Source organism: Pogona vitticeps, chromosome 1 (genome assembly GCF_051106095.1).
Source record: "Pogona vitticeps strain Pit_001003342236 chromosome 1, PviZW2.1, whole genome shotgun sequence".
NCBI classification, from domain to species: Eukaryota; Metazoa; Chordata; class Lepidosauria; order Squamata; family Agamidae; genus Pogona; species Pogona vitticeps.
In genome coordinates, this window is record NC_135783.1 from 60,518,209 (window position 1) to 60,539,590 (window position 21,382).

General features: G+C 40.0%; 1 protein-coding gene across 3 annotated transcripts in view; it reads right to left on the bottom strand.

The window, feature by feature from the left end:
• The window catches only part of DISC1 (DISC1 scaffold protein), a 224,300-nt gene that overhangs the window by 57,716 nt on the left and 145,202 nt on the right, over positions 1–21,382 (bottom strand). For all 3 annotated transcript variants that reach the window (XM_078383154.1, XM_078383156.1, XM_078383155.1), the window contains one exon: positions 4,996–5,056. In XM_078383154.1, coding sequence (XP_078239280.1) covers positions 4,996–5,056 — 61 coding nt within the window. The remainder of the gene's footprint in view (positions 1–4,995; positions 5,057–21,382) is intronic.

The following is a 21,382-nucleotide window of genomic DNA, read 5'->3' on the forward strand; positions in this document are numbered from 1 at the left end:
CAGAGAGAGAGAGAGAGAGAGAGAGAGAGAGAGAAAGGAATAGTCACACAGAGAAGTTTTTCAGTCAGCCATGTTTCCAGCTTGTTAAAGTATCTGTGCTCTGGCCATCCAAATTTGAGATGCAAGCATTATTTTTAAGCACCAGTTTCCTCTCCTCTTTCTGCTGACTCCTGTGTGATTGGCTGAAGCGAATTAATTGGGAAAATCCAACTTCCTGAGTATGACTACACAGCATATCCATTCAAATTTTTCCCTCTGTGTAGTCACACCTTCCATCTTTATAGAAAAATGGAATTTCAGGAACCCAGGAAACTGTTATTTCATTGTATCTTAGTCAAAATATGGCCTCAGTGTTTTGGTGTTGGTATGGAGAACAAGCGTGTGTAACTTCATGGTAATCACAGTATCAAGCAAGGTGAGAGTTAAATTCAGGTATATTAAACTAGATAAAACAATCAGAAGTCAAGTTACAATATTGTTTCCTACAGGTGGATGCAGGGCTCAGTATAAGCTAGTGTCTTATTCATTTCATACATTTATTCCAATTTACAGGGAGAACCCTCAGAAGGAAGTTTGCAAGACATGTAAGAACAATGCAAATACAAACAAGAGTTTAACATTAAAAGCAAATTATAAACAGCCGGAACTAATATATTACTAACACCTTTAGGACAAATAGAAACCTATTACACAGATTCACACAGTTCTTTCCTAAATAAGCTACAGAGAACAGTTGCACCACTTCTGATACTACTTTAATAATGTGGGAGCTGCTCTAGGCAGGATTATAATTCATTTATTTTATTTATTTATTTTATTAGATTTATACCCCGCCCATCGAGACAGATAGTCTACTCTGGGTGGCAAATTTAATTAAAGCAGGGAGCACCCACTGCCCTCATCAACAGGTGCCACTGTCAAGCCAACCTACTCAAAGTATTAACATTCACACAAACTCTCAAGAGGATTTTCTATGTTAAACCACAGAATTTTGACTACACGTAATATTATAATAATAGCTATACGGAAAAGCCATCCTTCAGTTACCAAAAGATCAGCAGTAAACTCCGCTGAACATTTAGTGTAGACAAGCCAAAAATAGTGTGGCCACCCAAAGTTGTGTCAACACTCTTCCATTTACTAGTGGAGATGCATTTCGGTTATTGAGCCCTTCCAAAATATAAATATTAGCATCCAAGGAACAGTTTAAAAATGTAAATACTTAGATTATCCTGTTATAAAAGCAACACAACACCAAGTGATAAGCCTTTTAACAGGCAACCAAAGCCTTGAGGGAAGCAACAGAGCTCTTCAAAGCGAGAAGATTAAACATTAATCTTGGCAGCAGCTCAAAAGGGGAAGGGGGAGAAAAGGAGCAGAATTCTGAATAAGGATTAAACAATGATATTTTTCCCCTTCTTTTCCATTTTTGAGCTGGAATACAAAGACCAGGAGTCTCCTCCAATTCTGAAGTTTTCCAGAATCAAAAGAGGAATTATGATCTGCTACAACCAATGAACCACAGAAAAGTTCAACTGAAATATGCGGAGTGTAAAATGAAGGGGAAGTAAACTTGGTGAATTTTTCAGTACATGGATCCCTTAGGCCTACATCTAGTTCTTTCCTAAAGAGAAAATCAACTACTTCTAAACTGATCTTATTTAAAGGGCCAAGAGGACTCCAAAAATACCTGGTGTGTGGATCCGGGGAAACTTTGGGAGCCCAGGGGACACACCTGGCCCTTTTTTTTTGTCATTGCTTTTAATGATGCATAAGTCTTACCGGCTCCAGAACCCTTCACCAACAAACAGCTAAGAGTCAAGAGAGAGGCTATAAACCCTGCCTTATGGGCACTGTGCAACAGAACAATCATTAATTTATCATTAATTGCTATATTCCACACTTCCCTATCATTCATTCAGAAGGATGATGTGAATTGTGGCCAGACAGTCCAGGAGTCAGTCAGTATCAAGGCAGCAGGGTCCAGTCCTTCTACTTGGCTGCTGTTTGGACTCAAAACCTTAGCTGGTTGGTCTCTGCTTGGGCTGTGGGGTTGTTTTTAACTTGTTCCTGTAGCCTTGCTCTGGACTGGGTCCTGGTGCCTTTTCTACTGAACCCTGACAATCACTGCTGTTAGAAATTTTGAAACTGGTTATGTAGTGGCCCAATTACTTGCCTCCTTTTCCAATATTGATAAAAGTGCTATTTTAGGACATACAAGTAATTTTAGATTGCTTGTTTTATTTATTTCTTTGAAAACCAATTGTCAACATTTCAGTATAAATAAATTAAATAATAATTACAACCCCTCTTGATCTTAAACATCCACATGCTTTTCATAAATATCAGTCCAATTTAATTTACTGTCATTAACCTCTTTCTTTTTTTTTTTTTTTGCTTGATGAGTTTCTTGTAAAAAGAAGACTGCATCTGCTTTATCTTTATTCAATAACACCTATGTTCTTCTCCTCTTTATAACACTCACCAGGCCCTTCACATTTAAAGTTTATATTCTTAATTTATTAACCACATAATGAAAAGCCTTCCAAAACCTCCAAACAAAAAATTAAATAACTCCAAACTCTCACACAAAATCTTCTTGCTCCTTTTCATCTGCCATAGATCCCTCACCTCAGACTCTGCCTGTTCCCAAACAACAAGCCATGGTAGATCTGTCCATAGTTCCCACACCAACAGCTGTCCCATCTTAATTTCTTACTGCCACACTACTTTTACGATCTCCAAGAGCTTTTAAATGTACTACTATTCTATGTTTCTTCCCCCATGTACCCCATATCTTTAAGTGATGTCCCATCTTGTCTATACCTTTTCCTAATCTAATGCTCATGCATCAAATCCAACTTCTGGCCTAGCTATTAGCAAAAGCTAAATTTATGTATAGTAATGCTTTTGGGGTAACTCTTTTGCTAAAATCTTAGTTTATTTAACTGACATGTGCCCTCTAAGCCTCTGAAATATTTAAACTGTAACTCATCTCAATGTTGTTTAACGATCCCTTCCTTTGTTTTATCTGCAGTTACTTCCAGACTTTTATTTGAATGCTTCCCTTATCTAATCTCTTCCCTCTCACCTTCCATACACAGGAGGCCAGACTGGCCCCATCTTTGCTATCTTTCTGCAAGCAGGCAAATACCTTTCTCCTTCAGGCAAGCCTTTCCTCAGTAACCAGCTATTCTGTGTGATTTTTAGAAATATTATTATGCATTACTGCTTTGACTGGATTTTCTAGCACTACTTGTGTTTTCCATTTCTGTGTTTTCCATTTTGAATGACATTTTTTAAAAATTTTGAATACTTTTTGATCACTGCCTTAATATTTCCTGTTAATTGAGGTAAGATGCATCCTTATTCATTTTTCACAATTTTTAAATAGTATCTTTTAATTATGCTATCCACTCTAATTTTTTTTACATTGTACAATGGTGGATAACATCCTGGCATTCACCATGGAGACTCAGGTGGTGTTGATGGTCCGTACCGCCTTTTTTCATCTTTGGCGGATAGCCCAGCTGCGTCCCTATCTTGGTGTTGGGGCGCTCACCACCTTGGTACATGTGCTTGTAATCTCGAGATTAGATCACTGTAACGCGGTCTACATGGGGCTACCTTTGAGGTTGATGCGGAAACTTCAAGTGGTGCAGAATGCGGCAGCCAGACTTCTTGGTGGAGTGAGAAAATATCAGCATCTCTCTCCCACTCTGGCTGCTTTGCATTGGGTGCCCATTCAATTCCACATTGACTTCAATGTTTTAATGCTTACATATAAAACCCTAAACGGTTTAGGGCCTCGATACCTGGCGGAACGCCTACTCCCACCAAAATTTACCCATATCACCCGATTGTGTCTGGAGGTGAGGCTGAGGAGCCTGATGCCAAGGGAGGCCCGGAAGGAAAAAAAACTAGAAACCGGACCTTCTCAGCGGTGCCTCCTTGCCTATGGAATAACCTTCTTCCGGAGATTCGTGCGGCCCATTTGCTGGGCATCTTTAAAAAACAACTGAAACTTGGATGCTTACGCAGGCCTTCCCTCCAGTTAATACTTGTTTTTTTCCGTTTTTTCTTTTTTCCCCTTTTTTCTTCTTGATAATTCGTTTATACTGATGTTTAAAAATTTTGTTATATTGTAATTCTGTTAGATTGTTGTTTTATGCATTGGAAGCCACCTAGAGTGGTTGTTCAACTAGATAGGTGGGATATAAATAAATAAATAAATAAATAAATAAATAAATAAATAAATAAATAAATAAATAAATAAATAAATAAATAGATAAGTAAGTAAGTAAGTAAGTAAGTAAGTAAGTAAGTAAGTAAGTAAGTAAGTAAGTAAGTAAGTAAGTAAGTAAGTAAGTAAGTAAATTGTTTTTATGGGCAGAACCTTGCAACTTATGAAGAACTTTGATTTGACAGTTCATATTCCTTTCCCCTTTTTCCATTTCCCTTTTAATACAACGTCCCCCTTGAATTACTGCTAATAAAATCTTAGAATGGCATTGCTGGAAAGGACCGTATGGGTCATCAAGTCCAGCCCTCTTAAGGAGGCATAGTGGGGAATCAAACTGTGGCTCCACAACCAGATGCCTAAACCACTGAGCTATCCAGCTTATTATTCATCCACAAATTTGTTAAGAATCGATTATTGAACTTATAGTCCCATCATATTTATCTAATAAAAATATATAAACCAATCTCAAGATCATCCACATTAAATATTCTTCACATCTGTGTCCAAATGCCACTTCTTCGTGGAGCCTTGAGCCCTTTTTTAAAATACAGCATGCATTATAACAATCAAAGAGTCTTAAAAACCAATCTTGGCCAATTCCAAAATGAATTTTTTACTTGTCCTATTGAGAGCTTTTAAAGTTGTTTCTTTCTCTGAGATAGCTGTACTCTGGTTTCTCTTCAGATCATATAAATGTTTTTGCCTTCTACTAAAATGGTATTTTTATAAATTAAGATTCTTTCTGCTTTTACCTTTGCAGTTTTTCCTCCAGCACTTCCATGTATTTGAAAGCATTTTCCATCAGCTTTTTCTCTATAAGAAAATAGAATACAATATGAGTTCTTCTCATTGAAGAAAACTGCATGCTTCATTCAATTTTTCCTTTTTGGGGGCTTTCTGATGCAAACAGATTTATTGTTGCCAGTATCCTGTTCAATTTTCCATGTGCATAATTCTCAAAGTGAAATTGGCTGCAACTGTGTGGCGAAGTGCAGTCCCCTGCCTTGTTGTGCAAGAAGTCACAAAATGAGCTATGCAGTTACACATAGAGAAAATAAACAGGTTACTAGGATGTGTATAATAAAGATCTGCTTCAAAAATAACTGGTTGTCGGACACTAGAGACAAAATGGATACAGAGGGGATTGTAATACTTAATTAGTTTGACCGTAAGTACGAGAACCGCTCAGCCAGCATTACTGCTGGCTATGCTGGCTGGGAGAGCTTGGAAGCACTGGTCCAAAAAGTAAAATTTCCTGAAGAGCAAAAGAGAGGATAAGTCAAGATCATTCTCCAAACACATAGCTGGTTGGAGAATCCAACTATGGGGCATGATATTTAGAATGGCATGAAAAGAGCAGACTGAATCTAAGAATACCCCCTGATTATAAGAAAAATAAAATAATAAAATAAAAAGAAGAAATGAAATTAAAATACATCTTATATGGACTGAATCTAAGAACTAAAAAGATACACTAATAGAAAGTGTATTTTTGCATATTTCAACATCATTCTCTCTAAAAATGCTTTAAAAAGCCAATTTTTAGGGGGGGATTCTATGCACAGCAAATATTTATTTATTTGATTTATAGACTGACTATCTGGCAGCAAAGGCCACTCTGCGTACTTTACATATAACATAAAACAACAAAGTAACAAAATAGCAAATAACAACCTCAATACATGGGGCAAAAATAAAAAATCATAAAGTGCAATGAAAATAAAATTGCAATACAATAAATGCAATTAAAAGTGTAGAAAAATATAAAAACATAGAGCATGGCAATATGATATATTATTATACACTGTTCTATCAGAGTGTACTTTGTTCAGGGAATGCCTGTCTAAAAAGCCAGGTTTTTATTAGTTTTTTTAATGTGCCCAGCGAAAGGGCCAGGCGGACTTCAGAAGGAAGAGTTCCATAGTTGTGGTGCTACCGCTGAGAAGACCTGATTTCTAGTGTTCGTCTTCCAGGCCTCTCTCGGGGGTCAGAGCTCTCAACCGCCCTGCCTGGGATGATCTTGTAGGGCAGGCAGATCTAACTGGAAAGAGGCACTAGGCTAGATATTGAGGGCCGAAACCATTTAGGGCCTTATAGTTTAGTACCATTACCTTGAAACTGGTACGGAAGCGAACAGGAAGCCAGTGTAAGGCGGCCAGGGTGGGGGAAATATGTTATTTTCTAACCCCACTCAGATACACAAAGAATTGTTGGAGACATAAGTAGACACAGTTGGAAGCAAATTCGCTGCAGATGTATCAGCTCTTTGATGCACATACAGTTCCATTCACTGTATACAAACAAATAGCATTTGACTTAGCTGCCTTAACGGGTCAACAGTCACTTGATCTCAGCCATTCACCAACAAATTCCTTTTGTTCCGCACATTTAAAGACAAGAACTGAGGACAGAGCAGGTTTAAGCATAGGTTGAATTGTAGGATATACAGTGCAAACCGCGAGCTCATGCTCCCTCTCCTTCCATTTGAACATAGCATGAACTCTACCACTGAGTTGCAGTCCTCCCTCCCCCATGGATTCATACACAAGCTTACATCATCCATATGATACACCAACCAATAAAAAAAGGAGATGAATCAATAGCATACTGGAGATCTGCATCCAAATACATTTACACAAACAACAGGACATGTTTACACACAAGGCCACACACTAAAAACTGATTCTCACATCCTCCTTTGGCACCATCTTTGTCCTGGAGTCACATGTAAGCTGTCCCTAATTCTTTTCAATAATTGCTTATTTTCTGCAGTTCAGTTCAATAGAAACAGAGACATGTGTGTGTGTGTTTAGTCGTTTAGTCGTGTCCGACTCTTCGTGACCCCATGGACCAGAGCACGCCAGGCCCTCCTGTCTTCTACTGCCTCCCGGAGTTGTGTCAGGTTCATGTTGGTTGCTTCGCAGACACCGTCCAGCCATCTCATCCTCGGTCGTCCCCTTCTCCTCTTGCCATCACACCTTCCTAACATCAAGGTTTTTTCCAAGGACTCTTTTCTTCTCATGAGATGGCCAAAGTACTGGAGCCTCAGCTTCAGGATCTGTCCTTCCAGTGAGCATTCAGGGTTGATTTCCTTTAGAACTGATAGGTTTGTTCTCCTTGCAGTCCAGGGGATTCTCAAGAGCCTCCTCCAGCACCACAATTCAAAGGCATCAATTCTTCGGCGGTCTGCTTTCTTTATGGTCGAGCTCTCACTTCCATACATCATGACAGGAAAAACCATAGCTTTGACTATTCGGACTTTTGTTGGCAAGGTGATGTCTCTGCTTTTCAAGATGCTGTCAAGATTTGTCATCGCTTTCCTCCCAAGAAGAAGGCGCCTTTTAATTTCAGGGCTGCTGTCTCCATCTGCAGTGATCATGGAGCCCAGGAAGATAAAATTTGACACTGCCTCCATATCTTCCCCTTCTATTTCCCAGGAGGTGATGGGACCAGTGGCCATGATCTTAGTTTTTTTGATGTTGAGTTTCAGACCGTTTTTTGCACTCTCCTCTTTCACTCTCATTACAAGGTTCCTTAATTCCTCCTCACTTTCTGCCATCAGAGTGGTGTCATCTGCATATTGGAGGTTGTTGATATTTCTTCCGGCAATCTTAATTCCGGCTTGGGTTTCTTCCAGTCCAGCCTTCCGCATGATGTATTCTGCATATAAGTTAAACAAGCTGGGGGACAATATACAGCCTTGCAGTACTCCTTTCCCAATTTTGAACCACTCAGTTGTTCCATGACCAGTTCTAACTGTTGCTTCCTGTCCCACATATAGGTTTCTCAGGAGACAGATAAAGTGGTCAGGCACTCCCATTTCTTTAAGAACTTGCCATAGTTTGCTGTGGTCCACACAGTCAAAGGCTTTTGCATAGTCAATGAAGCAGAAGTAGATATTTTTCTGGAACTCTCTGGCTTTCTCCATAATCCAGCGCAAGTTAGCAATTTGGTCTCGAGTTCCTCTGCCTCTTTGGAATCCAGCTTGTACTTCTGGGAGTTCTCGGTCCACATACTGCTGAAGCCTACCTTGTAGGATTTTGAGCATAACCTTGCTAGCGTGTGAAATGAGTGCAATTGTACGGTAGTTGGAGCATTCTTTGGCACTGCCTTTCTTTGGGATTGGGATGTAGACTGATCTTTTCCAATCCTCTGGCCACTGTTGAGTTTTCCAAACTTGCTGGCATATTGAATGTAGCACCTTAACAGCATCATCTTTCAAGATTTTAAATAGTTCAACTGGAATGCCATCACCTCCACTGGCCTTGTTGTTAGCCAGGCTTTCTAAGGCCCACTTGACTTCGCTCTCCAGGATGTCTGGCTCAAGGTCAGCAACTACATTGTCTGGGTTGTCCGGGATATCCAAATCTTTCTGATATAATTCCTCTGTGTATTCTTGCCACCTCTTCTTGACGTCTTCTGCTTCTGTTAGGTCCCTCCCATTTTTGTCTTTTATCATGTTCATCTTTGCGCAACATGTTCCTCTAATATGTCCAATTTTCCTGAACAGATCTCTGGTCTTTCCTTTTCTGTTATCTTCCTCTATTTCTTTGCATTGTTCATTTAAGAAGGCCCTCTTGTCTCTCCTTGCTATTCTTTGGAAGTCTGCATTCAAGTTTCTGTAACTTTCCCTATCTCCCTTGCATTTTGCTTCCCTTCTTCTCTCTGCTATTTCTAAGGCCTCGTTGGACAGCCACTTTGCTTTCTTGCATTTCCTTTTCTTTGGGATGGTTTTCGTTGTTGCCTCCTGGACAATGTTACGAGCCTCTATCCAAAGTTCTTCAGGCACTCTGTCCACCAAATCTAGTTCCTTAAATCTGTTCTTTACTTCCACTGTGTATTCATAAGGGATTTGGTTTAGATTATACCTGAGTGGCCCAGTGGTTTTTCCTAATCTCTTCAGTCTAAGCTTGAATTTTGCTATGAGAAGCTGATGATCAGAACCGCAGTCAGCTCCAGGTCTTGTTTTTGCTGACTGTATAGAGCTTCTCCATCTTTGGCTGCAGAGAATATAATCAATCTGATTTCGATATTGCCCATCTGGTGATTTCCATGTATAGAGTCGCCTCTTGTGTTGTTGGAAAAGAGTGTTTGTGATGACCAGCTTATTCTCTTGACAAAACTCTATTAGCCTTTGTCCTGCTTCGTTCTGAACTCCAAGGCCAAACTTCCCTGTTGTTCCTTTTATCTCTTGGCTCCCTACTTTAGCATTCCAGTCCCCTAGAATGAGAAGAACATCTTTCTTTGGTGTCAGTTCTAGAAGGTGTTGTAAATCTTCATAGAATTGTTCAATTTCAGTCTCCTCAGCAATGCTGGTTGGTGCATAAACCTGGATTATTGTGATGTTGAATGGTCTGCCTTGGATTCGTATTGACATCATTCTATCATTTTTGAGATTGCATCCCATTACAGCTTTTCCCACTCTTTTGTTGACTATGAGGGCTACTCCATTCCTTCTACGGGATTCTTGCCCACAACAGTAGATATGATAATCATCTGAGCTGAATTCGCCCATTCCTGTCCATTTTAGTTCACTGATGCCCAGGATGTCGATGTTTATTCTTGCCATCTCCTGTTTGACCACCTCCAGCTTCCCAACGTTCATAGATCTTACATTCCAGGTTCCTATGCAGTATTTTTCTTTGCAGCATTGGATTTTCCTTTCACTTCCAGGCACGTCCACAGCTGAGCGTCCTTTCGGCTTTGGCCCAACCACTTCATTAGCTCTGGAGCTACTTGTACTTGTCCTCCACTCTTCCTCAGTAGCATGTTGGACGCCTTCCGACCTGAGGGGCCCATCTTCCAGCGTCATATCTTTTAGCCTTTTGTTTCTGATCATGGGGCGTTCTTGGCAAAGATACTGGAGTGGCTTGCCATTTCCTACTCCAGGTGGATTGCGTTTAGTCGGAACTCTCCACTATGTCCTGTCCGTCTTGGGTGTCCCTGCACGGCATAGCCCATAGCTTCTCTGAGTTACTCAAGCCCCTTCGCCACGACAAGGCAGCAATCCATGAAGGAGAACAGAGACATAGCTAGAATATAATCATGCTCTTGAATCACAGGGAGTTGTTGCACAAAAGTAAAAAGTAATTTGTCAGCCTGTATTTATGTGACAGTTGCAAACATTTTTCGTTAAACATAGGATACGTTCTATGATAATGAGTAGCTTTGTGCTCCTGCTTTTATTGCTCTTCATCTCAATCTCATCATTACATGGCCTTCGAATGTGACACTTTCCAACTTGGGAGTCCTTCTCATCTTCCTATAAAATGTCAATAGATATTAATAATTGGAAGGGAAGGCAGGAAGATCTGTTTCACACTTACTTTGTTTCCAGCTAATGCCACAGTGTATTATGTTACATGAATGATAAACCCTAGTTTCAGTTTCTCCTGCTGTGCTGGCTAGATTTTAATTGGATATTATCTGATACAGTAATTCTTACTTTTCACAGTTGTAGTCCTTTCCATGTGTGCAATTTTGCAATGCCCTTGAAGCACATAGCTTTTAAAAAATCAGCCCTCTTCAATGAGAAAAAAAATGTAAAGGAGAAGAGATCACCACTGGGCAAAAGTAGGTCACCTATAAGCTGGAAAAGACAGGCAGGGCATAGACACTTATCTCCTATCAAACATTTTTCATTAGATTAAAAGGACATCAAATTATCCTTTGTACTTACATGGAGTATATATTCCCTCCCTTAATTTACAGTTTATGCATTTGGTCACTTTCCTTTATACACCTGCAGAATCCCAAGAGTTGTTCTTTCCTACCCACACACAAATTATGCAACTACACATATTCTGTAAATGGATAAAAGGGTTTATTTTCAAATACATTCAGTGGGTAAAATCCTGTTGCCTAGTACAGTAAGTTACAACTAGAGATGGGTATAAATTAAAAAACAATTGCAAAATTTGTCAAAAATCACTAATTCATTAATTCATATTTGTCCAAAGCAATGACCCAGACGAAAATGGATCAATGAATTTTTAGTGATTTTTGATTCAATAATTCATTGGACTATAAAATGACACACACACCTAGGCACCTAGAGACATCAAAATCATAGAGATGGTTCCTCTGATTGTCCCTCCAGGTTTGGTCAAGACTGGGCTTCTGGCGTCTGAGTTATACACCCCAAATAGAAGCTTCCCCTAACTTTCCTCTACAATCCCTCCAAGTTTGGTGCAGACTGGGTTTCCTCCAAGCCAGCTGCTAAAGGGCACTTTCCTGGGGGACCCAGTTTGTGGATGTATAACTCTCCACAAACAGAGGGTCTGAAACCCTCTAAAAGGCATACCATTTGTGTGCCAATGAAAAAGTATTTGGCATCTACTTTCATCCTGGCCAGACTCTAGTGGGGAACTATCTGTGGCTTTCTAGTTGTTATTGGACTGTGACTACATTCTATATCTTTTGTCTTCTGAAGTGTTAGCTACGCCTCCCAGCTATGGGTCATTTTCAAATTTAAGGAATATCCTCCCTAGAACTTCATCTGTTTAGGGAAATGGTGAACAACATCAGGCCTAGGACAGATCCCTTTTGCACCTCACTGGTCACATTTCTCCAGAATAATGAGGATCCATTGCCAAGTGGTCTTTGGGTATGACCCATCAAGCAGCTACATCCACTTAATGGAAACATCATCTATCCCACATTTTAGCTGTCTAGTCACTACCCCATCTTTGTCAGTCTTTCCTCCTATGGAATTCAGATCAAGGTATACAAGAAACAGGGACATGAGTGCAAAGCAAACAGCTCTAGATGGCCAATGAATTGGCCATCCAGATGTGCAGGAAAAGTTGCAGAGAGAGACAAACAAGAAGAAGAAACAGAAAATAAACAAAAACAAGTCGTTGTCCAGTTAAACGTTCTATAACAATATGACCAAACTTTATGTCTAAATGCACAATGGTCCCTTTTAGGAGCAGTTACCCATTTAATTAATCATAAAAAGCTATCATGAAGGGCAACCAAGATAATTTGGTGGTTGAGAAACACAAGCCTAGACATATCATTATTTAATTTTTTTCTGATGCAAATGCTTTAATACTAAAAACACATTCCAGTCATATTGAAAAGCAGCTTGCCTCTTTAGCGATCATAGCTGCTGTGTAAGTTTTCATAAGCAAATCAGTGGCTGCCTTAGATCTTTTTAAACCTTGGAACCCTCTCATCTTCATGCCTATTCTGCATATGTGTTTTAGGTGCTTATTGGTGGGCCAGCTGTGCCTGTAGAACAAGGGTGGCAACCTGAGTACTATGTTGGCTTCAATCCTGGACTGCACTGTTACACAAATGAATGACTGCACGGCAGCCTGTCTGATAAGTACAGATTGCAGTCAGAAACATCTCCTCTGGATATTCACTGAAATGAAAAAGTCAACTGGCAGAGTCCCATGCCAAGCTCTTTTTCCCCTCATGGGACTTGTACTGCTGTTCACTGAGTTGGCTATTCTTGTTTATATACTTGAGACGATTCCAAGCACTCAAAGTCTCCTTTTCATCCAAGCGAACAGGAAATTTTCTGCAGTCATATTACTCATCCAGAAGATCTTAACTCATTACTGAGTCTTGCCAAGAATGATGACACCAATAAGAAATGTGTGAAAGAAACTGATAGTGCTCTCCTTTTGAAATCCTAGCTATTCAAGGGTTGAGCACAATCATAGCATACAAGAAATTGAAAAAGGCAATGTTGTCACTGTCAGATGGCGAAAAAAACTGACACTTACTTGTCCTTGCCCAAAGAGAGAAGGCTGTGACCAAAAAACACACATACACAAAACAAAAAACCCACTGTCCCCTGGGGTTATTTTAAACAAGGAACAGAAACTCTCAAAAATGTATATTGAAAGTTAGAAATAATAGCAGTTGCAATGAGGTACATCTCTCAAGACCATAACAAACACATTAAATACTACTAATTTCAGACAGAGAAATAAAAGAACTTTAAATATTACTAATTACTTGGGCACAGAGGTAAACTATACCATTAAGGTGCGATCAAAACACTACTCATATTACGGGCGGTGGTGGAACCTGTTCAGCCCCTTAATTTTCATGACTACCTCGTTAGCTACTATTTTGAGACTGTTCCAGGTACCATGGATTGGCTAAAACCAGAGACACTAAGGGGCCAGCCCAATGAAATGTATTAACCTCCTGCTTTCTCACCTTTAATTCAAAGACTGCATCAACCACCTCAACAATGTTCATTATTTACAGGTAAATGCACTCCCCCCTCTCTTTCATGCTTCCCCCTCTCTTATTTAATATATTTGCATCCTACTTCCCAGCCTCAAACATCCCTAGAGCAGTCTACAACACTGATTAAAACACAAGACCCGCACAAGATAACCATGAAAAGTTCAATAACCATAAAACAGAGCACAGTAAGACCAATCAAAATATCAGGTACATAAACTCAGTTTGGCTATTAAATTTTTAAATTATTTCTCCCAAAGGGTCTGAAAAGTACAAGCAAAGCTATCCTGCTGAACTGAGAGTGAAATTAATCTATTTTGGGAGGTGCACAATCATTAGGTGAACACCAACCGGTATTGTGGATGACTAGAAATGCAAATCGACAGTCAAAAATAGCTAAAGGGGTGTCTACTTTTTTACAGCAGCATTTTTCAAAACAGATTTTGCCCTGGGATGGCAAAATTAGCCAATCTGTGCTATTACTAACAAGAGTGGTAATGCTATCCCTGTCATTGGGAGTAATGGCAATCCTGCCTACGTATTCAGAAGCAATTTATGCTGAATAGGCATCAGATATGGCAAAATGCCTAACATAAACAATACAATACAATACAATACAGAATAATGAATCTGAATTGAATTTCTATTCAGATTTAAAATGCATTTCATGCATCTAAGCATCAACATTAATATGTTCAAGTAGACTGAACTGTAAAATTGTAATTCAGTGACAAAGGACAAAGCTGTGGTTTATGACGTTTAACTTTAAACCTTATCAGGTTGAGCTGAACCAGTGTTATGTGAGCAGCTGAATAGGCTTCAAAAAGCATCAACTCTTCCTCACAACTATTTTACGGAGAATCTTAAAGACATGTAAATGTTTGGGAGGAAGGTTTCTTTTTGTTTGTTTGTTTAAAATCCAGACACAGCAGCAGGGCATTAAGTCTTTCAATCTACACGAAGGCCCAGCAACAGGATTTAAAACTGCTACAGTCTGTTAATTCTGCAATTGCCTTTAAAATCAGGTGTTGATGACCTGACTTGATGACCATTGGAGAAGGTGGTGAGCAGGCTGTTCAATTCAGAGAGACAGGGCTCGGAGAAAAGAGTTCAAGCGACGCTCTCTCTCTCTGCCCATTACATAAAGAAGAGGTACTGAGGTCCCTAGCAGACTTTCAATGAATTCAGGTCAAGGCTAGACAAACTGCATTCAGGAGTACTAAAGAAACATGCAGGTGTAATTTCAGAGTCCTTGATTATAATCTTTGAACCTTTTGAGAAGAAGTGTGATACTTGAGGACTGGAGATTGGCAAATCTTCCAAAGGGAAAGAAAGAGGATCTCGACAATTACTAATTAGTCAGTTTAACATCAATATTAGGAAAAGTCAGTCTGTGAGTGTAATCCCTATGGACTACAGTGGTGCCTCGCTTAGCAATGTTAATTCGTTCCCAAAAAATTACTGCTAAGCGATTTCATCGCTAAGTAAAACGCGGTTCCCCAATTGAAATGCACTGAAACCTATTCAATGCATCTCAATGGGGGGGGGGGGGGGAGAAATACAACAATAAATTAAAAAAGAGTCAGAACAAAGTCACATTTGGTTAACAAAGGGTTTATTAAGTGCACTTTATGATTTCAAACATTTTAAACAGTAAACTCTAACTTTATAAATAAGAGGAAAACATTTAAAAAACAGCAAACATGAGGCTGTTTAAACCATCGTTAAGCAAAACAGGGACCCAAAATTTAATCGCTATCCGAAGCATGGTCCCAACCATCGCTAAGCGAAAATTGCCCATAGGGACCATTGTTAAACGAAGCACAAAAACACTCCGGAAAAGTCATCGCTAAGCGATTTTGTCGTTAAACAGAGCAATCGCTAAGCGAGGCACCACTGTATTTGATTCAGCTCAATGCTCGTTGGGAAATCCTAGGAAGGGGCTGCAATTCTATATTTCAATTAGAAAGAGCAGAAGAGCCGGAGGGACAGGAACTTGGTTTAGGTAGCAAAATTTTAACATGTTGGTTCAAGAGGGGCATTGGAAGGGTGACTCCACACCGTGATTTTGTGTATTTGCATTTGAATTTGTATAGACTATACTAAGTTTCTTTATGTTGTGGATGTTTTATCTCTGTTGATAAATATATCTGGGAGTTGGTTTTGTTTGGCTTCAAAGACACATTCGCATTCTTCCTTGTTTCTACCAGCAACTCCTGTTCCGGTGCTGGTGCAAAGAATTTGGAAGTACAAATGGTTGCATCTGGTTTTAAGCTGTGTTATATCACTGTTGTCATTGTGTTGTGATATATGCATATATAAAAACATTTTTAAAGTTTGTGTGGTGTGTGTGTGTGTGTGTGTGTGTGTGTGTGTGAGAGAGAGAGAGAGAGAGAGAGAGAGAGAGAGAGAAGCAAAATGATCTCAGTAATGTAGACCAAATAATTATGGCTAGACAACTGAGTGAGAGCATCTCCAAAACAGCAAGTCTTGTGGGGTGTTTCTGATATGCAGTGGTTAGTGCCTACCAAAAGTGGACAACCAGTGAATTGGTGCCAGTTGTGAGTGCCCAAGAGGGAGGGAGGGAGGGAATGTTCTGTGTGCACATAGAAAAGAACATTGCAACAATTTTTACAGATATGGTACATTCTGTTTTTTACAAATCATAGGTGAAAACAGTCACTAGAACATTTTTGTCATGTTAATACTGAAATGAAAAACCAGCCAAAGGAATGTAATATTGGTTCTGTCTAGAAACAGGTATGAACTTTGGTTCAAAGGTTTGTGCTGGTTCATGGGAATGGCACCACAGGTACTGTGTGGTCCCTGCCCTCACACGAGCTCCCCTACTCACCAGCCAACATGTGCTGCTCTTCCCCTCCTCTTCGTGCATCTGACCAGTCCCATCAGGAGTGTGTGCTTCCCTCCTCTGCCTTCTGCAGTGGCTGCCCTCTCAGTTCCTGCCCCACCTCCTCATCTGAGTGAGTGGCTGCTGGAGGAGGCGGAGGAGGGAAGCACACACTCCTGATGGGACTGGTCAGATACACGAAGAGGAGGGGAAGAGTAGCACATGAACCTGAGCATATTTGTTACACTAGTGGGTACAAGTCACTACTGCTTTGTTCATTTTATTGACAACCAACAGGTAGCATTTCCAAAAGGCATAACTAGAGATGGGCACAAATCTGTTTGCAAGTTTGTGCCAGTTTGTCAGAACAGCACCATAAGTGCCACATGTCCCCTCCTCCCCTGCTGGCTCCCCCACTCACCAGCCGGTGTGTGCTGCTCTTCCCCTCCTCTTCGTGTATCTGACCAGTCCCATCAGGAGTGTGTGCTTCCCTCCTCCGCCTCCTCCAGCAGCCACTCACTCAGATGAGAAGGTGGGGCAGGAATTGAGTGGGCAGCCACTGCAGGAGGCAGAGGAGGGAAACACACACTCCTGCTCAGACTGGTTGGACACACAAAGAGGAGGGGAAGAGCAGCACACACCGGCTAGTGAGTGGGGGAGCCAGCAGGGGAGGAGGGGACATGTGGCACTTATGGTGCTGTTCTGACAAACTGGCACAAACTTGCAAACAGATTTGTGCCCATCTCTAGTTCTGCCTTTTGGAAATGCTACCTGTTGGTTGTCAATAAAATGAACAAAGCAGTAGTGACTTGTACCCACTAGTGTAACAAGTATCCTAAAGGGTAACTTAGATCTCTCTTCACATACATTTGGCTCTACACAGAAATGTGACAGGCCTACTGCTATCTTTTGCATTTCCTGGCCTTTTTTCTTACTAAACAGTTCATTTTCTCTGAACCAATCCATATAGAATTTCTTGCCAACCAGGGACTGCAGTTTATGATTTTCAAATAGACTCAAGTTCATAAAAACATACATTGCAATATATTTGTGTCTCCTTAGTATCGCTCAAGATTCTGTATTGTTTTTGCTATATACCATATTTTTTCATGTATAAGACACTACTTTTTCCTAAAATCATTACAATAAAAATTGAAAGGTGTCTTATACACAGAAGTAAGCTGAGGAGAGAACAAAACTGCCCATATCTTGCCTCTGTGAATAGGCTTTCTTTGATCACGAGGCTTAGCTTCCTACAGTCAGGAGACTTAGCTTCCACCAATCACAAGCCTTATGGAACTGACATCAGCTAATGCTGAACAAACTAACTGGAACACTATATTCGCGAAGGCTTTCACAGCCGGGATCTAATGGTTGTTGTGGGTTTTTTGGGTTCTTTGGCCGTGTTCTGAAGGCTGTTCTTCCTAACCTTTCACCAGTCTCTATGGCTGGCATCTTCAGAGGACAGCACTCTCACACCAGAGCACAGAGTGCCACAACAACCAATTGGAACGCACCTCATTGGAGGTGGAACCTGTAGGTTCAGATGCAACGGGGAGTCATAATGTCCGAGTGTTCTGAGCCCAGAGGCTGAATACTCAAAGCTAAGTTAAGATTTCTTAATTTTGCATTAGAAAAGTGGAGAGCATCTTATACATGGGGTGTCTTATACACAGAAAAATACGGTAATACCAGCATGACACACTGCTGGAAAATGCATTCTCTAATAAGATGTGACTGTATTCATACTTTGCAAAAACATTAACAATGGTTTGCAGATCTGGGGTTCACATATGTAAATATTCAATCTACAAACTGCTTTTCAAGCATGTTAATGTATGTGCAGTATCAGCTGATTTAGAATGATACCCCAGTACTGTACACATATTCCACATTATGCACTTATAGACTGAATATGAACACTTTAATATGAAAAAGCTTAAAGTAATGACAGTGTAGGAATTTCTGCTAAGATCAAAAAGCATTCTTCAAAGTGGAAGCCTAGATGTCATATGCAGCATGTACCAGAAAAGAAACTATTTTAACAGAAGATAGAACTAGTTACATTTAATTGCCTACAGTTAATTTCAATCTAGATTGTCCCACGGCAACTGAAGTTTTCCCTTCCTGATACACTTTCCTACCATCACCAGTTTGAAGTTTCTCCTTATCTTGGAGGGAAGAAATATTTGAGCTGCTTGGTAACCTTTCTGACACACTCACAGAAAAGGAGGGGTAACTAATAATGTTTGGCCTTAAAGAGATAGTGGAAGAAGCAATCCTATTACAAGTTCCAAAAAGGGATCTCATTCTAGATTGTAACAGACAGTTTCAGGGCCTGGTGAAAATCATTTATTTGAATTATACCACAAAAGCTCTCTTACAGTAATATCCAGAAGATGAACAAATCCAGGGGGGAAAGGAAATTGAGACTGGAAAATGAAACCTTGCCCTTAATATTGTGTCAAGGGCAGCCAGTTGATAAAGTCACTTGCTGTTATGAACCATCCCTGCATATTACCAACACTGCTGTTTCTTCTGTAACACGGATATACATCTCCAACATAATACAGTGGTGCCTCGCTAGACGATGATAATCCGTTCCACTGAAATCGCTGTTTAGAGAAATCATTGTCTAGCGAAAGCATTTCCCCATCAGAATCCATTGAAACCTGTTTAATGCGTTCCAATGGGGAAGAATTGTCGTTGTCTAGCAAAGATTGGCCATGGGAAAGCCACTTTGCGAACCGCTGATCAGCTGTTTAAATAGCTGTCTTGTGAAGCTTAGATCCCAAAAACACCCATTTTGTGAGTGCAGAGGGAACTGTCAAAATCATTGTCTAGCTAAAATCGGTTTGCGAAGCAGGGACCAAATATTGTCCAGCGAAATTCCCCCATAGAAATCACTGTTTTGCGAATCGCTATAGCGATTGTAAAAAGTCAATGTCTAGCGAAAAAGCTGTCATGTGGGGTAACTGTCTAGCGAGGCACCACTGTATATGAAGACACTGAACCTGACTTGTGTGCAAAATGCTTTGTTCTTCCATATGGGTCTTTAACATAGCTTGCCTTCTGAAATGACTGCTCTTCACTTTATAATGATAATGTGAGGTATAAGTGCAGTACATGTATTATATAGGTTGTATGCTGAACAACAAGAAGTTGTAACTACTTTCAACTTCTTATTGAATGCATATTTGGTGACCAACCTTTCTTTGTTCCTATATAATGTTGGCATAACAACATACTCCTGAAACAGGACTGGAATTCTAAGACCTGTGGTGCAATTATCTAATATATTCGTGAAGGCTTTCATGGCCGCGATCTAATGGTTGTTCTGGGTTTTTCGGGCTCTTTGGCCGTGTTCTGAAGGTTGTTCTTCCTGACGTTTCGCCAGTCTCTGTGGTTGCTGTCTTCTGATGATGCCGGCCACAGAGACTGGCGAAACGTCAGGAAGAACAACCTTCAGAACACGGCCAAAGAGCCCAAAAAACCCAAAACAACTATCTCATATATTATCTATCTAATATGCTGATGACAAAAGAGTGATTCCTTAAGAGTAATTTGCTAAAGAATCAACAGTAAGGATGTGAGACTTGCTTCTCTTTAAATTGTTTTATGGCTTCCTTTTCTTTTATTTTCTCAAGGCATCTCATTTAATTGCAAGCTGAATTGTTTTACTTTCTTGTGAGCACTTAGGAAAACAGAAGAATCCATATGGATCCTGAAGGCAATATTAGACAGATTTGAATGAACTAGAATATATATTTTATGTGCTTCCAGGAATAAAGGCTAAAAGAGAAATAGTTCTTCATACCCAGAAAATCATTAAAGGATCATTAAAATCATATTTTTAAAACAATATCTGAATGTTTAGTCCTTATCAGTCCATATGAAAATAATTTGAAAATACATTAGACAAGTACTGTGATCTTTATATTGTCCTAATAAGCTGGACCGTTTCCCATTGAATGCAAAAGTGTTTCATAGTGATCAACATAGTGATCTTACTCCTACAAACACAGCGATTAGCAGCATAGCCTTGAGGGCACCTCTCTAGAAGGAAAGAAGTGGAGAAGTTCCAAAGGGATTCCTTTGAGGAGTTTCCCAAACAAGTCCAAGTGAAAGGCAGGAGAGGAGGAATGATAAGGAAAGCCCAGATCAGCAGAGCAATGGAGACATGGATGTGACAAGCCCTGTGGAATTGATCCATTCAAGCTTTTGCTAAGAACGGGAGAAAGTGAAGGAATGAAAAATGGACAGAGTAGCAGAAAATGAAGGAGAATGAATGCCCCCATTAAAGTCCACATAAATATGTGTTTATAGTAATCTAGCATCATACTTCTTTATAATAAATATGTGTTTATAATAATCTAGCATCCGTTTCTGCTGCAATAGAACACAGTAGGACCTCCATATTTATTTATTTATTTATTTATTAAATTTTTACCCACCTCCCCAGACAGCGTCTACTCGGGGCGGCTTACAAATGTCATAAAATATTATAAAATACAATACAGTACGATACAAAATACAATAAAACAACATAATCATTAAACAATTAAATCAATAATATAGTGTGTTCAAGATGGGAATGATAGGAAAAAAAGGTAGAATGCAAGGATTGACAGAAGGGAAGGCCTGCCTAAAGAGCCAAGTCTTTAAATGGCTCTTAAAAACACCCAGCGAGGGTGCCAGGTGGATCTCTGTTGGAAGACTAGTCCACAGTTGAGGGGCCACTGCCGAGAAGGCCCGGTTTCTAGTTCTTTCGTTCCGGACCTCTCTCTGCGTTAGGGGATTTCCACAGGGGATCAGTTCCAAACCCACCCCCCCACCCCTGTGGATACTGAAAAGCATGGATTATAACATAATGTGTTGAACCCAGGACTCCCTTGTACCTGTAATTTTTATCTCAATGAGTAAGAGCCGAATTGAAATTTTCTCTCATTCCTTCAACATGCTGAAGACTGAAAACAATCCTCTTTGTCTAGTTCTCTCTCTCACACACACACAATTTCAAAGGGTCTGCAGGTTTTCTTTGAAGACAGTTAAGAATTCATTTCCTTGTTTGCCCAGGATAG